The sequence below is a fragment of the Astatotilapia calliptera genome, chromosome 19, assembly GCF_900246225.1.
Source record: "Astatotilapia calliptera chromosome 19, fAstCal1.2, whole genome shotgun sequence".
NCBI lineage: Eukaryota > Metazoa > Chordata > Actinopteri > Cichliformes > Cichlidae > Astatotilapia > Astatotilapia calliptera.
In genome coordinates, this window is record NC_039320.1 from 29,515,874 (window position 1) to 29,531,911 (window position 16,038).

The 16,038-nt window shown below is 42.0% G+C and overlaps 1 protein-coding gene across 2 annotated transcripts in view; it reads left to right on the top strand.

The window, feature by feature from the left end:
- arid4a (AT-rich interactive domain 4A) overlaps positions 1 to 16,038 on the top strand; it is a 36,409-nt gene that overhangs the window by 1,584 nt on the left and 18,787 nt on the right. For both annotated transcript variants that reach the window (XM_026151544.1, XM_026151545.1), the window contains exons 3-11: positions 679 to 789; positions 4,386 to 4,451; positions 9,007 to 9,097; positions 9,715 to 9,794; positions 9,887 to 9,984; positions 10,080 to 10,212; positions 13,402 to 13,481; positions 14,282 to 14,352; positions 15,827 to 16,005. In XM_026151544.1, coding sequence (XP_026007329.1) covers positions 679 to 789; positions 4,386 to 4,451; positions 9,007 to 9,097; positions 9,715 to 9,794; positions 9,887 to 9,984; positions 10,080 to 10,212; positions 13,402 to 13,481; positions 14,282 to 14,352; positions 15,827 to 16,005 — 909 coding nt within the window. The remainder of the gene's footprint in view (positions 1 to 678; positions 790 to 4,385; positions 4,452 to 9,006; positions 9,098 to 9,714; positions 9,795 to 9,886; positions 9,985 to 10,079; positions 10,213 to 13,401; positions 13,482 to 14,281; positions 14,353 to 15,826; positions 16,006 to 16,038) is intronic.

Here is a 16,038-nt window from a genome sequence, read left to right on the forward strand (position 1 = left end):
GGGGATTTGTTTGGGTTTTTTTAACCTAAACATATGATTGATTTAAATCAGATGCAACAACATTATTATTCCTGTAAAACTGCATGATAAAGGGTCAGGAGCTATGACAAGTAGCACTATATAATTAGCTGTTTGGTGACCGGCTGCATGTTTAGACAGACTGAAACACCTAATTAGTACATGTCTTATTCTGGTTTTTAGATTGATTAGCTTGATTAGCTGTTATTGCCATTAATAAAAAGCTAATTACTTTCACTCACATTATGTATCTGGTAGGAAAGTTATCTGATGTTTGGGGTTCTTGGAAGAAACATTTCTGAACCAAACTGATTACATCAAGAGTTAGATGAAAAGTGTCAACACAACTGAGACAAAATGAACATGTAGGCAGCAGCTGATGTTTAGAAAAAGGTAAGCTGGTAAGGGTCGAGATGAGAAACCACTTCACACAAATAGTCAGTAAACAGGATGATCATGTAAACAGGTACGTCAGTAATCAGTTTTTAAAGGATCCATTTCCCTAAAACTGGAATTAGACCAAGGACTCGTGGATGTGCTCTCCAGGCTTTTGACAAATGACAGACTGACAAAGTGAAACCATCACACAAACTTCACAAATGCAACTCAAAACAGTCTTGAGAGCTGCTGCTTATGTGTATGTTTGTATTGGCATTTCAGGTAGCAGACGAGCCTGCCTACCTGACAGTGGGGACTGATGTCAGTGCCAAGTACAGAGGAGCCTTCTGTGAGGCCAAGATCAAGACTGTTAAGCGCATGGTGAAAGTCAAGGTAAGATTAGCAGAAGTTTCATCCTCATGAGCATCAGGATTTCCAGAGGACCACAGTCTGGTCTGTCAGTGTTTCCCGCTTAATATCATTGGGTCACTGTGATTTCTGACCCTGAGTACATGTCAGACACAAATGGGATGGACTGATTTTTCAAAGGAATAGTTTTTAATTAATTAAGCTTTCAATTCTGCTTAACAGTGGCCTACTTACCACAGTTCCTTCAAAACCTGGATATGAATCTAGTCCTGTGTTGTGAATGTGTTCCACTACTTACTTCATGGTAAACAACGTGTCCCATACCTCTGTGAAGATATTAGATCGCAGCCTTTCAGTATTGGGGATGCCCCGATTTGGCCAACGACCAAAACAACTTTTTAATGTTTTGTTTCTGTTGTAAGGCCTTTTCCCTGTCATTGTGTCGTTTAAGTAATTAATCAGAGCTTAAGAAGTGTACGACAGCTTCCAGTATTAAACATCATCTGGTTGACAGCAGTCACCAGGCTGACTGTTGCCACCAGCTGTGTGAGTCTCAGTATACCTGGACACCTGCTGATGTAAAGTTTGTTTAGATGTAACACATTAAAGCCATAAACTGAATGTAGACGGTGGATATAACCAGCACTTTATAAAAGTGGAGCAAATGCAGAATTTATTTATATCCGCTTTAGTTGTGGTGACATCACAGTGGCTGTGCCCACGTCTTTTATACAGCACAGTTACTGCTGACTAAAGTAACTTTGCTCTTCCCCTATAGCAAATACTGCAACAGTGTGCTGGTACGTCTCTCGCACACTGTGCCACAACAAACCCACAAGTCTTGTAGGTAGGGATGGGGATTGATAAGAAGAAATTCAGATTCTGTTATTGCTTTGATTGCTTATAGATGAGGTGGCAAAAGTACAGACATTCTGTACTCAAGTAGAAGTACAGATACTAGTGTTAAAAAATATTCTAGTAAAAGTGGAAGTACTGATTAAAAGTACAGGCTCTGAAAGGTAAGAAAGTAAAGAGTAGGTCTCTGGAGGACGTTTTGTGCAAAGCTAACTGAGCTATGTGCCTTAATGCAGTGATAAAATATTAGAAGATGAATACAAACTGTTAGTCTCATTTTTAATCTGGTTTTACTCTGCTTCAATCAGAAGAAAAAGAAGAAAAATAGATATATATTTTTTATTTTTGTGTCCTACATTGCAGAGGGTGACTTTGCTCCTGTGTAAGAAAATGAGCACAGTCAGTTGTTAAAGTGGGATTCAGCAGGTGGGGGAACCCTAAACTCGCCTGTAGTGGCTCAGTGTGGGAATCGCAGTCATTTCTATTGAGATCTCCTGTAGATGTTCTGCAGGCTGTGATCAGCTGATCTGGGGTTTACTGCTCTTTGTGGATGTACACACCTATATCTGTGAAGTACAGCAGCTGCACCTTTAGCGATAGCGAGATGCTGAAGTGCTCACTGACATCTGCAGTTGCTCAGGTTCTGCCAACCAAAAAGAAAAACACCGGCCAACTTGATTTCCTGACTGTGTTACACATCATCAGGTTTCATGTGACATCCCCTGGAGATTAGTATGGGAACGGGACCGCCTTTCATGCGTTACTGTTTAGGCTCAAATCAGCTTGATGGCATGCAGTGACGTGAATAATAACTCTCTGCAAATTCATTAAACCTAAAGTAACGAGCCTGTTCTACAAATATCTGTAGAAAGTACAGATACTTGTTTAAAAATGCAGGAAGTGAAAGTAAGAAGTTGTCTGAAAAATAAACCTTTCATTTGTGCAAAGTAACTGCCTGCTGTGAGGTCAAATGTTTGACTGTTGGAGGCGTTTCCCCTCGTTTTTGTGATCGGTGTAGGGGTGATTACTGACAAAACAGTTCTCGATTCCCGTCCCTGTTTGTGAATGTCACACACAACTCACTCACATGTGCTTATTTGTTAAACCTAAAAGGTAACATGGCAACTGCTAGTTTTTATTTTGGAGCCAGGATGATCATTGACAGCAGCTCCTGGAGTTTATTCTAACATTACACCAGGATTTCTAGCAGTGTATTACTTGAACATCAGCCTGTTGGGGCTGCACACCAGGGCTTTTATTTACTTTACAACGAGGCTGCAGCCATTCATTTAGGAAGTTGTCTTATTAACTCGCTGCTTAACTATTTCATTCAAATGTGGCAGATGTTTTACTCGTTAGGCTTATATCGACCCACTTTTTTGCATGCAGGCCAAGTCTTTCATCTGGAGGTTAAACATCCCATAATGCGTCTGTGACTGTCACCTAAGAGATCTGAGTTTGCAGAAGACAGCCAGCTGTGGGTGTCCTATCATCAGAGGACATGTCCAGCTTAAACAGTTAACACATTGATGTAATAATAGAAATCATTAAGTGATGCTCTATATTAGGGAAATGGCAAGAATGTTATGTTGCCCAAAAAACCTTTGTCAGTTATTAACATGAACTAAGTACTAACTGCTGATCGTAGCAAAGTTAGAAGCAGAGTTCTCTACAAGAACTTGTTCCACGTACACCTATAAGAACCCGTTCTCCGTTCCCGTCCTTGAGCTGAGAAAGTCGCTGTTGCTGCCGACTGTCTCACCCTGGACAGCACCTGTTCAAAGCCGTGACCTCTGGCATCAGGTGCATCCAGGCCGTCAGAACACTGAGGGCTAACGTAGGTGAATGGACCTGGTGAGCTTCATTCACCAGGCCCTACCTGCAAAATCCCTGTGTGACACCCAGTATGATGTCCTTACAATGCTCCTGTATGTGACATTACATCACAGTGCAAAACACTAGCATATCGTGGCTCAGTATTCAGTATCACTCACAGTCCATGGCTACCAACAAATGTAATATCCTTTTATCCTTTTAGCAGAACTGTATTTTTATATTTGTTACTTTACTATTTTCTGTATTTTCTTACATTTGCGATATTATTATATTTGCTAGTTTATTGTGTAGAGTGAAAACATGTAACAATGCATTCATTGTGGTCTGCTGAAATGCAAGGACGGCAACAATAAAGGAGTCTTTACTTTTACTCACTGCACACCAAAAACCATGTCGCAGCCGCTGGCTAGTTGTGCACCTCTTGACTTTTGTAGCCTGGTGCATGCACCGCCACCACCACAGCCCGGTTGAGGACACGAGTGTGTGACCGTGTCAGTTTTATTGCCCTTTAATGATGTTCCAGTACTTCTGTACTGGAACATCATTAAAGGGCTAAAAGATGTATAGATGTGAAGTTGCACCAGTTTGAAAACTTGACTCTGTGGAAAAAAACTTTGCTAAAAAACACTCAGCAAAGTTTTCAGTTCTCTTCCTATGTCAATGCTGACTTGACGATATTGCCTGAGTGGTGACGCCTATGGACAGTTTATTTGTTTTTGGTGTATTTGTTAAATCTTCCTGTTATTCAAACATCTGTGCACGTGCTCCAGTTTCAGATTTCTTGTTAGGGACATAAAGAACAGGGTGCTTCAGCTCATCTTATCCTGGTTTATTTATTTTTAACATTTAGGGGGAAAGTCTTGTGACATCATTGTTTCTTCATCTCTGTTCAGAAATCATCAGTATTCTTTGTCTTTCTGTGTCTTCAGGTGACTCTAAAAGGTGAAAGTACTTCCCAGGTAGTGCAAGACGACCAGGTCAAAGGATCTCTGAGGGTAAGATGATCATGATCTTTATTGCTACTGGTAATTTTGACTTTTCAGATTTGCTTAAGTCCTCTTTAACTTAATGTTCACAATTAAACCACACAGATTAAATGTAAAGCTACCTGATTACTGTCGTGCAGACAGCCATGGGCTAAAATGTGTGGTGGCAGCAGTATGATCTAATTCAATATTAGCCTAATACTGACCCAGAAAGCTGGATCAGATGTATCAGATATCAACAGTGAGCCAGGGGAAAAAAAAGATTCCTCGATATCAGGACATAATGAAAAACAATCAGACCAGGGGTCTCAAACTCGCGGCCCAGGGGCCACTTGCGGCCTGTATATTGATGTGGAGAAATCGAATGCACTTTGGCTCTTGAAGTGACTTTTTCCTAAAACTGCATTTTAAGAAATATTTGTGGGTGTTTTCTTGTTGGTTTGTTTTTGTACTACTTGAGCACTAAGGTGATGCTCCGGTGAGATGACCCACATGCCATTTAAGTTTGAATCCCCTGATCTAGACCTGATGGGTCTTAAAATTATGCTAATGAAACCTCAGATGACTAACAACATGATATTTTATACTGTGTCAATATTTAACAAAGACTAAGTCAGAATACAGAATACACTAGTGTGTGTGTGGAAAATCTCAGCCCATGATTGAATGGTGGTGCAGTGGTTAGCACTGTTGCCTCAGCATAAAAGCTCATGGGTCATAACAATAAAGTCGACCAAATCTTTTTAATGTCAGGTTAAATGAGTGGTAACTGAGAGCCGCAGTTGCTGTGAGGAAGCAGGGATTGGTACAGTTTGGCCTGTAAGGCAGGGTTCAAAGGTCAATGCCATACTCTGTGCCCTGTAGCTGTAAATAAACATTGCTTAGTGGATCAGATAGCAGTGCAACCTTCTGGTAGTTTGGCTAACGCGAACACAGTCAGAGGATGGCGGGAGCGAGAAGGACTGCAGTACTGTTTTTGCCCACTAGGTTGGTGTGTCCCAATAGCTCTCATGAAAACTGTGGATTACAGTGTACGGGAGGATTCAAGGACACCTTAATCAAAAAATGCTTTATTAAAAAAAGTTTTAAGCCTAATCTCAAAAGTAAAAAGGCTGTCAAATCCAAAGTGGTTCCACCAAAGCGGGCCCCGAAGGCTCTGCCTACCGTTCCACTTTTAAATACTCTAGGAACCACAAACAAGCCTGCAGTCTGAAAGCAAAGTGCCAGTCTGAGATCTGGCTATCATAGATATAGATGGTCCATGGATAGTTGAAGCTGGGTGTCATGCATAGCAATGAAGTGCATCCTGTGCCTTTAAATGATACAGTCTACATGAAGCATCTATAATGTAAACAGAAAGGGTCCTAGCACGGAACCGTGTAGAGCTACATTGGTAACCTGGTAAAGTAATGGTTTAATTTAGGGCTGCAACGATTCATCGAGTAATTCTATTATAAAAAGTCCTCGACGCAACTTCTTTGCTTTGATGCTTGGTTTAACACACGGCCCTGTAGCGCACAGATATATTAAACGATGGAAGTGGTTTCACTCACATTTGCAACTAAAAACAGATCTGCTATAGAAATGCATTTAGGAGCAGCGAGTAAAAGGTTTCACAACAGCTTTTCAACAAGAAGACTGACAGCACACAGCAGCAGGGATGGTTACGCTCGTAAGTTTAACATGGAGCCGGAGTTGTTTTCACACACTGTAAAGAGCAAAGGTGCAGTTACTGAGGTGCTGAGTGAAAGGAAACATGTCTCTAGTGTCCAAAAGAGCAGCACTGTTCCTGTGATCACTATTAAAATCTGGGCAAAAGTGGCAGTCCTTCATCAAAGCACCTAATCAACAAACTCTGACATGCAGAGGAAAGAAACCTGCTCCATCCACCAGCCTTTTATTACACAGCGAAAGAATCAGTAGTAAGCCTCCAGAAATAGTATTAAATTATGCAGATGAACTGTTAACTTATTCTGATACTTATTCACTTGAACTCTTAACCCTCTGGGCGTCAGGGTATAACTGCTGTTTTTGGCTACTTTGGATTTTACTTCTTTATTTGACTGTTAAAACTGTTTACCTCGCCTTGTTTGGTATCACTCTTCAGCCTCACGTGTCTGAATTTAGTTGTTTCATTCTGACATTATTAACACACTTGATCTAAAACCAGAAAAAAAACCTAAGAGTGAAAAGTTGTAATTTTCTTTCACTGTAAAAACCACAGACATGGTTAACCAATCACTTTCATAACTTTTACATTTTCTATTTGCATTTAGTTTTAAAAAACTGTGCACATTTTTTTTTAAAATAACCATTTAATACAATTTACAGAACAATCAGGTGTTCTGCATCAAATAGGAGACCACACAAATGATTTGTGCTGCTCCAAAAAATGTCTGTCCACTATAAGACAGAGGAGCACATCACAGCCTGATACCTGCAGGCGTGAAGGTGTGTCGCTCCTGTTTTCCACCTGGAGGCTGTGTTTACACTGCAGTCTGCCTTTGGCAGAGTCCTCATTGTTTCTGACACACAAAACAACCACACTACACACTAACTATACAGTTCAAGCACCATAAACATCACAAATCTCTCGCATCAAAACTCTTTCTCTCGCTTGCTTGCGCTCTCTTGCCGCCGTCACTCCCAAAACTTCCCCCTTTTGCTAAAATTTCAGTCTGACTGAAGTCATCACTCGGATGAGTGACGAGACGTGTATCCCAGTGAAAACGTCAAAGTTGAAACAGAATCAACTTTTTGGGTTAAATGAATAATATGACTACTAGGAGTGGCAGTAGTTCGGGTAGTAGAGCAGGTCGCCTACCAATCGATAGGCTGGTGGTTCGACCCGTCTGCTGCAGTCTGCATGCCGTATATCCTTGGGCGAGATACCCATACTTCGGAGTATGAATGTTTGCAAATGTTGCGTAGAAGGCGCACAGAAAAAAGTGGTGTGAATGAGGCAGGTTGTGTACTCTTTTCAGAATAGAAAAGCATGAGTCCATTTACCAACTGGTAAATATCCAAGGAGCACAGTGCAGCTCTAAGGAGAATTGTGATTAACACCAGTTGGAAAGATGTCTTGGAGCCATTTCTCAACAACTGCAGATTCCAAGATGATCCGCTCAAACAGCTGCACATACGTACACGTTTTTCACCACTTTCACAAGGTCCCGAAGAAAACCCACGACGATAGGAAATTGGTAGGATTTTTAAGAACAAGCAAATCTCAAGCCTGCCATGAACTATAATCTGCTGGAACAGCAGAGAGACTTTTTCATCACCACTGACTGAGAACCAGTCTGCCACGACCGAAGTCGTCCATTGACATGTGCAGCTGCAGCCGTCTCAGATACACATCAGAGCTTCTGGAATGGCCTCTCCATGCCCCAACATCAGCCCTATTTCTGAACTACACAATAAACCCAGTTGGTTTCCTGACAGAGTCCATTACAGGAAATATCAAACTGAAACGAACTCTTTCTGCCAGCGGTCAAGTATTAGCCAGACTATCCCAGAGGTTTCATGGCTACCAAAAGCATCTGGTGGAGATCCAGCTCACTGAAATAAAACTCGAGCACCCAGTTCTTGTTTTTTCTAAAATAACAAATATTTCAGACTCAGTTTGTTCACATGAATAGGGAGTCTTTTTCATGTGTTAAGGACACAAAGATGTAGATAATCTCTAAATTCCTGCTTCCACATTCAGACAAACCTGACTTGTCCCAAAAATCTTAATAAGGTGATGTGCACGATACTGTTCCACAGTGTTTTGTCCTGGCTCTCCTATCACCTCCAACATGGCTGCACTTCACCTGAACCTAGTTCTGACAAAAGGTTCTTCCTGTTAAGAGGTTTTCCTTCCCACTGTTGCCAATCGCTGACTCAAAGGGAGTCGTTTGATTGTTGGAGTTTTCTCTGTATTATTGTGCAGTCTCCACCTTATAGAATAAAGTGTCTTGAGGCAACTGCTGTTGTGATTTGGATCTATTTAAATTGAAATAAAGATGTATATGGTACCGTCATTCCAACCTGGAAACCAGTTTAAGAAATCATGAAAAGCCCCAAATTACTATGATATTCATGCCTGTGACAGGTTTTTATAGTTCTGATCACAAATCAGAGTTCTTGTGTATTTTCTTGGTTTATAAGAAGCAGTAGACCTGAAGTGTTAGTTCAGTCGTGTTCAAGCATCCTGACAGTATACTGGTCCAGAAGGTGGAGGATGCTGATTTCATTAAACTGACTGTGGCTCTGGAGTGCTTTATGAATAATACGTTTGTTTGTTTTTAAAGAAAATCATCTTGTCTTCAGTTGCCATTGATTAAATTTTTGGGGGAATCTAGCTGAGTGCCTCTTTTCCTGTGGAGAAATGTATAGCCTGCCCTGTCGCAGTTTGTCTGAAACAACCATCGTAATAAATGAAAATATCCCGCCATGTGTAGAAAGTGTCCTTGTGAGCCCTGATGACTTGAAATAAACACAGTCAAACTGCTGATAAAGGAGCTGTTGTTGTTGTTGTTGTTGTAGTCTAAGGGCTGAATTTGGTTTTTCTGTGCTTCAGGTGGGCTCCACAGTGGAGGTGAAGACCAGTGAAGGTATATGCAGTGAAGCTGTCATCAGTAAGCTGACCGATGCCAGCCTCTACACTGTGGGTGAGTCTGGTGCTTCCTCATGTTTCTCACACATCAACATTTAACAAAGGGTTCATAGGTTGCCACAACATGAATCTGTTACGTTATCAAAGCAGTGCAGACACACAGTGATCTAAGGTCTGGATTATATTTCAGAACTAGTTCTAATCTTATCCACAGGGATTATAATCTTTATAAGCAGCTATGTTACTTCAAAGTGCTGCTGCCATGGTGACTTAAGTTTTCTAGTGTTACAGGGTTTTTATAAACAGAGTGAGTTCACTGCCAGTCTGAGCACAGGAGAACATCTGTCTTTATTCATCATATAATAATTCTTAGTATCTGCAGTATTACAGCAACAAAGCTACAGAGTAAGCTCTGTCAGCAGCTTTACCAGTTGTACTGTTGAGCTGAACACTCAGGTATCTGTAGTCTCCCAGCTGCTTGTGAATCGAATGCAAACTGTAGACATTTGACTTTACATGTCAAACATGCCTGTTGCCTGTCCTCTGTCAGACTGGGTGGATGTTAACGAGCGCTGGATTCCAAGTTGAAATGAGGCTGGATCAGCTTAGTGTGAACATTGAAAGTGGTGGTGTCGAGTAGGTTTACAAACTGTGTGTGTGCGTTTCTTTCAGTGTTTGACGACGGCGATGAGAAGACTCTCCGTCGAACGTCTCTCTGTCTGAAGGGAGAGAGGCATTTTGCAGAGAGTGAGGTGAGTCCTCCCAGGATGGGATCACTTTGCCAAGGTCTTGATAACCCTAAAAACACCTGAATGTATTTGATGCTCTCAACACTGTCTCGCAGACTCTGGATCAGCTGCCGTTGACGAACCCAGAACATTTTGGCACTCCAGTCATCGGCAAGAAGTCAAACCGCGGTGGACGGCGTTCTTCTCAGGCTGTGTGAGTGTTGATGTGCCTTCTCCCTCTGGACATGTTAAATGGTCTTTATGAAACCAGCTGCAGAGCAAGTTCTGATTTTTGCGTTTGTGTCTCAGGGCCGATGAAGACAATGAGTCTTCATCTAGTGAAGATGACGATGAGGACAGGAGGCGGCTAAATGACGAGCTGCTGGGACAAGTCTGCAGCATTGAAAACGAAGAAGAGTCGAGCACCTGGTTCTTGGCTCTGGTAAACTGACACAGTTACTGTATAAAGTGGGGGTGGTGCTATAACTACCTCATGTATGTGATGACTAACCACTGCAGGTGAAACATCCACGTTACGTTGTTGAAGTGGGGAAAAGGACTGTTTAGTTGCTGTCAGAAGGTCAGCTGAGATGTGATTAAGTGTTTAAAGACAGGATTATCGAACAGCACAAGAATAGAGTAGATTACATGATGGACTGTGAAGATTTAGACTGTCCACACAGTAAGTTAGACTGAAGGTTTTATTACTTTGTCCGTTATTTAAAATGTTCATTGTTCTCGTTTAATCTTATTTCTTCCTCTTTGGCCACAAAGTGAGCTTTTTTGCCCTCTCAGCACATCTTCATTTTTATTGGAAATGTCATGCTTTTTTTCCAACCCTGACAAAATATTAGGAATATTGTTAAATGTATTACAGTCGTATATAAAGCCACAAATCAGTGTGCTCTTAATAATAAACAGAACAAAGAATCAAGAAACAAGAAAAAAGCAAATCACAATCGGCTAAATAATTTCTTAAGTTTATTATGTCTAAAGTGTAATAAACTGCAACACATTAGCATCACCACATGTGAAATATAGATTGTTGTTAAATCTTTTGCATGTCTTTCACATAAAACAAATATCAGTTCTTGGAAAATACTGGCAAACCTGTTTTAAAGTGGATGTGAAACACTTACTGTGTGAAGGCTAACTTAAACCACGGAGCTCTGCGCTGTAACACTTTCTCTGTGGCTGGATTTAAGAAAGAAGTGCTTAAAGTTTTAAAACATGTTTAGCACCATCTTCTGTCAGTACGAAACGTGACATCACTGGATTGGTTGGTTGGTTGCCGTCTATACAGGGTGGGCCATTTATATGGATACACAGCAGTAAAATCCTGTTTGTGGCACATTAGTATATGTGAGGGGGCAAACTCCTCAAGATGGGTGGTGACCATGGTGGCCATTTAGGAGTCGGCCATCTTGGATACAACTTTTGTTTTTTCAACAGGAAGAGGGCCATGTGACACATCAAACTTATTGGTAACGTCACAAGAAAAACAATGGTGTGCTTGGTTTCAACGTAACTTTATTCTTTCATGAGTTATTTACAAGTTTCTGACCACTTATAAAATGTGTTCAATGTGCTGCCCATTGTGTTGGATTGTCAATGCAACCCTCTTCTCCCACTCTTCACACACTGATAACAACATCGCAGGAGAAATGCCAGCACAGGCATCCAGTATCCGTAGTTTCAGGTGCTGCACATCTCGTATCTTCACACCATAGACAATTGCCATCAGATGACCCCAAAGATAAAAGTCTAAGGGGGTCAGATCGGGAGACCTTGTGGGCCATTCAACTGGCCCACGACGACCAATCCACTTTCCAGGAAACTGTTCATCTAGGAATGCTCGGACCTGCACCCATAATGTGGTGGTGCACCATCTTGCTGGAAAAACTGAGGGAACGTGCCAGCTTCAGTGCATAAAGAGGGAAACACATCAGCATGTAGCATTTCAAATATCCAGTGGCCTTGAGGTTTCCATTGATGAAGAATGGACCCACTATCGTTGTACCCCATATACCACACCAAACCATCACTTTTGTTGTTCCAACAGTCTTGGAGGGATCCATCCAATGTGGGTTAGTTTCAGACCAATAGCGGTGGTTTTGTTTGTTAACTTCACCATTCACATAAAAGTTTGCCTCATCACTGAACAAAATCTGCTGCGTGAACTGAGGGTCCTGTTCCAATTTTTGTTTTGCCCATTCTGCAAATTCTGTGCGCCGATCTGGGTCATCCTCGTTGAGATGCTGCAGTAGCTGGAGTTTGTAAGGGTGCCATTTGTGAGTAGCTAATATCTGCCGAAGGGATGTTCGACTAATGCCACTCTCCAGTGACATGCGGCGAGTGCTACGCTGTGGGCTCTTGCTGAATGAAGCTAGGACAGCCACTGATGTTTCTTCATTAGTGACACTTTTCTTGCGTCCACATTTTGGCAAATCCAACACTGAACCAGTTTCACGAAACTTAGCAAGCAGTTTCGATCCGCTCCTCACGTGTTAACCTCTTCGACATGTCAATGGCTGTGAGCAAAGAGAAACTTGTAAATAACTCATGAAAGAATAAAGTTACGTTGAAACCAAGCACACCATTGTTGTTCTTGTGACATTACCAATAAGTTAGATGTGTCACATGGCCCTCTTCCTATTGAAAAAAACAAAAGTTGTATCCAAGATGGCCGACTTCTAAATGGCCACCATGGTCACCACCCATCTTCAGGAGTTTGCCCCTCACATATACTAACGTGCCACAAACAGGACTTTAATATCACCAACCATTCCCATGTTATTACGGTGTATCCATATAAATGGCCCACCCTGTAGATTTACACTAGTTTATGTTAGCTGACTAGTAACAGAGACTCAGGGGAATATAAGGAGACCGAAATGAAGTCTGTTTAAGGGGATCGCTTTTATGCTGCAGCAATGAGTTTAATGTTAAAATCAAGGATCTAGTGTCACTTACACAGTCAGTGGTCCTTTGTTGTTTGGTTATTACCTTTTATGCATTTAGTGTTTCATTTGCACTTTAACCTCCTAGGACCTGCGTCCGCATATGTGGACATCACATTTTGGGTTATTTAGACCAAAATACTAAATTTTGCTCTACAAGGGCCTGATGTCCACTTGCGAGGTCATTATACTGCTACTGTTTAAAACAAATATCCTCATATGTGGCTCTTATTTTTCTATAAACAAAAATCAGGTGGAAAAAAAAAAATCTGGTAATTCTTTGTTTTTACATTCATCAGGCCCCAATGTGACCAAATATCAAAGAGAAATTAAAAATGCTGCTGTGGAAGAGTTCGGGTCTGAGGAGGTGAAGGGAGGAACAAATCGGATTGCATGAAAGGATGTGTGTGTCTGTCAGAGGCTGTCACTTTTGTGTGCGTGTGTGAGAGTCATGTTGCTGCCATGTAGATTTTCAAATCTCACAGCAGTTTTCTACTGGCTGTAATCACACACACAGAATATAGGACAATCAGTTTGATGAGCAACAATAAACTCTTGTTACAGACGACCCAGAATCCCTCGCTGCTTCCTGTGTGGACTTGGACCGACACAAATGAACTTTCTGTAGAATCTGTATGCAAAGCCATCAATCAGGTGTGTCTGTCCTGCAGGTGGTGTCTCCCAGCTGTAATGATGAGCTGGTGGTGAAGAAGGATCAGTGTCTGGTCAGGTCATTCTGCAACGGCAAGTTGTGAGTCCACTTTGATATTTATTGAGTCATGGTCACAAGTCAAGGTTCACATGAAGTCTGTGAGGTCATGTAATTCTTCCCGAACACAAATCTGGTTCTGCATCCCATATAAGCTGTGTCTGGTTACTCCATTTCCACGACTTCTTCCTTCTATCCATCCATCCATCCATCCTCTTCCACTTATCCGATTTTTAGGGTCGTGTGGGGCTGGAGCCTATCCCAGCTGTCATAGTGCAAGAGGCAGGGTAGGTTGCCAGTCTCTTGCAGGGCCAACAACCAGACAACTAAACCATTTGCACTCACACTCACATCTATGGGCGACTTATACTCACCAGTTACCCTAACCCCACTAACTGCATGTGTCTGGACTGTCAGAGAAAGTTGGAGTATGTGGAGAGAACCCACGCAGACACAGGAAGAACATGCAAACAGCACACAGATGGCCTCGTGAAGAAAGCGTGCCAACCAGAGCACCTCAGTGGTGCCCTGCCTTCTCAGTCCGAATGAGCAGGGAAAGTCAAGGAAGGGGAAAATGTTGTTATTCAGATTGCCTACTCGGTCCGAATAACAAAATTTCATTCACATTTCTGCTGATGTAACATCAGTAGGCATGTGACATGTCTAGACCTATTTTATATACTTAGCAACCAATATGAATCTGCCCTGAGCTCCATTCACATATAATTTTATACACACAAATACATCTTTAAAAATGTGTTTGAAATCATGAACTCAAACTCTTTCACCATGAACTTTGTCTCAACTCGTCTCTTCTTGTCCCTTCTTTTTGATTCTTTAAGTTACACTGTGGCCAGGAGACACGTCCACCTCGTTAGTGCCATCAGCATCTCTGAGTTCTCCCACAGAAGAGGTGAGTAGTTACAGCTTGAACCTACCAGATTCATCTGCATCCTTATCTCCGTCTGCTTTTCACCCCTCAGCTGTAAAAGGCCAGTGGGGTACTGTTGTCCAAACGAGGTGACATAGGAGCTTCAAATAGATAACAGACAAGAGTTGTGTCCAAATTCATGGGCTGCATCCTCCTGAGGACCCGGCCTTCGCAGTCTACGTGGGCCGGGTCCTCAGGAGGTCGGGTAGGCCGGAAGTAAACGGCTGTGAAATGGGACGGTCTCACCTTCCACTGTCTCGGTGGAGTTTAATAAACTCGGCCGTCTGCTCCTTGCTATCTAAAATATAACAGGACACCGGTGTAAACTCTCGACCGTCTCACACTTCTGTTTAATCAGTTTTCTGTTTGATGTTTATTCAGCTGTGTGAAAACCACCCGGGGGATTAATAAAGTTTTATTTTATCTAATCTAATAACTTTAATCTCAGCCAAACTGATTTACTCACGTACAAATAAAACACTGAAAAAAGCCAAACAATAACATTTGTAGGTTGTCTAAACGTATATATTACGTTTAACCTGAGTAGGGAAAGTCCGCGGTGATCTGAAAATGATGTGCCGGGAGTTGTGCCGTTCTCGGCGGCTCCAGTAACCCTCGAGCTCCCGGCTAGCTATCGAGCTGGTGGGTAGCAGACATCTCCGAAAACATCGGAGCACTTTTGCAAATATGCGATATCTTGATAAACCGAGCAGATATTTGATGTTTACACAGCTACTTTCTCACCTGAAAATATGTTAAAAGTTTATTTTGTGACCCAGAAAGATTAGTAAGAGTAATTTTAAAACTTAGTAGCTACCGCCATTGCCGGAAACTGGAGTTTGGCTGGGCCGCGCTATGCATTCTGGGATATGGTGGGCCACGAAGGACAGACCCGACCCATCCTTCAAATTCGGGGAAAAGGAGGACGCATTTGTCAGCTGCATTCGGAGGAGTCTACGAATTTGGACAGCCTTCGGCGCGTCGCGTGACGTAATCGGTCTACAAATGCGGCCTCAGGAGGATGCAGCCCATGAATTTGGACACAGCTAAGGTTGAGCCTTGGTGACCTTGACCTCAAGGTCAGAGGTCAAGTTTCTGACAAGTTTCTGAATTCTCTTCTTGAGAAAGAGACAACAGTATTTTTTAAATTGATACCATAGGTGTTTGGACTGGGAGGCTGACAGGTAGCAATGACAGCTGCAAGCATTTTTAATTTTGTAATTAATAATAATTAATATTATTCATTCTGACAGTTTGTAATATATTTCCACCTCCTCTCTTCTTTCTGTCTCCCTTTTTCCCACCCGTCTACCTCTTTAACCACATTTCTTCCACATTAATTTCCTTTTGTCATCTTCTTCTGTTGTTTTTTTTTTTTTGCTGTTTGTACTCTTCCTCTTGTCCTTTCCTCATCCTCTTCTTTGTCTTCCCCTGTTCCCCTGTTCCCTCTCTGCAGGTGTAGAAGGAGCCCAGATGTTCCTGAGCAGCAAGGAGATTCCAGATTTGTGGAAAATGGATATGAGCCAGATCCTGGACTCGTCCTCCAGTGAAGATGAGGATAATGAAGAGGAGAAGGAAAGTGAAGAGGAGCATGATGATGAAGAGGAGAAGAAAAGGAAACGTATAAAAGAAGAGGTGAGTTTGATGCTGTCACACAGATGAGGGTAG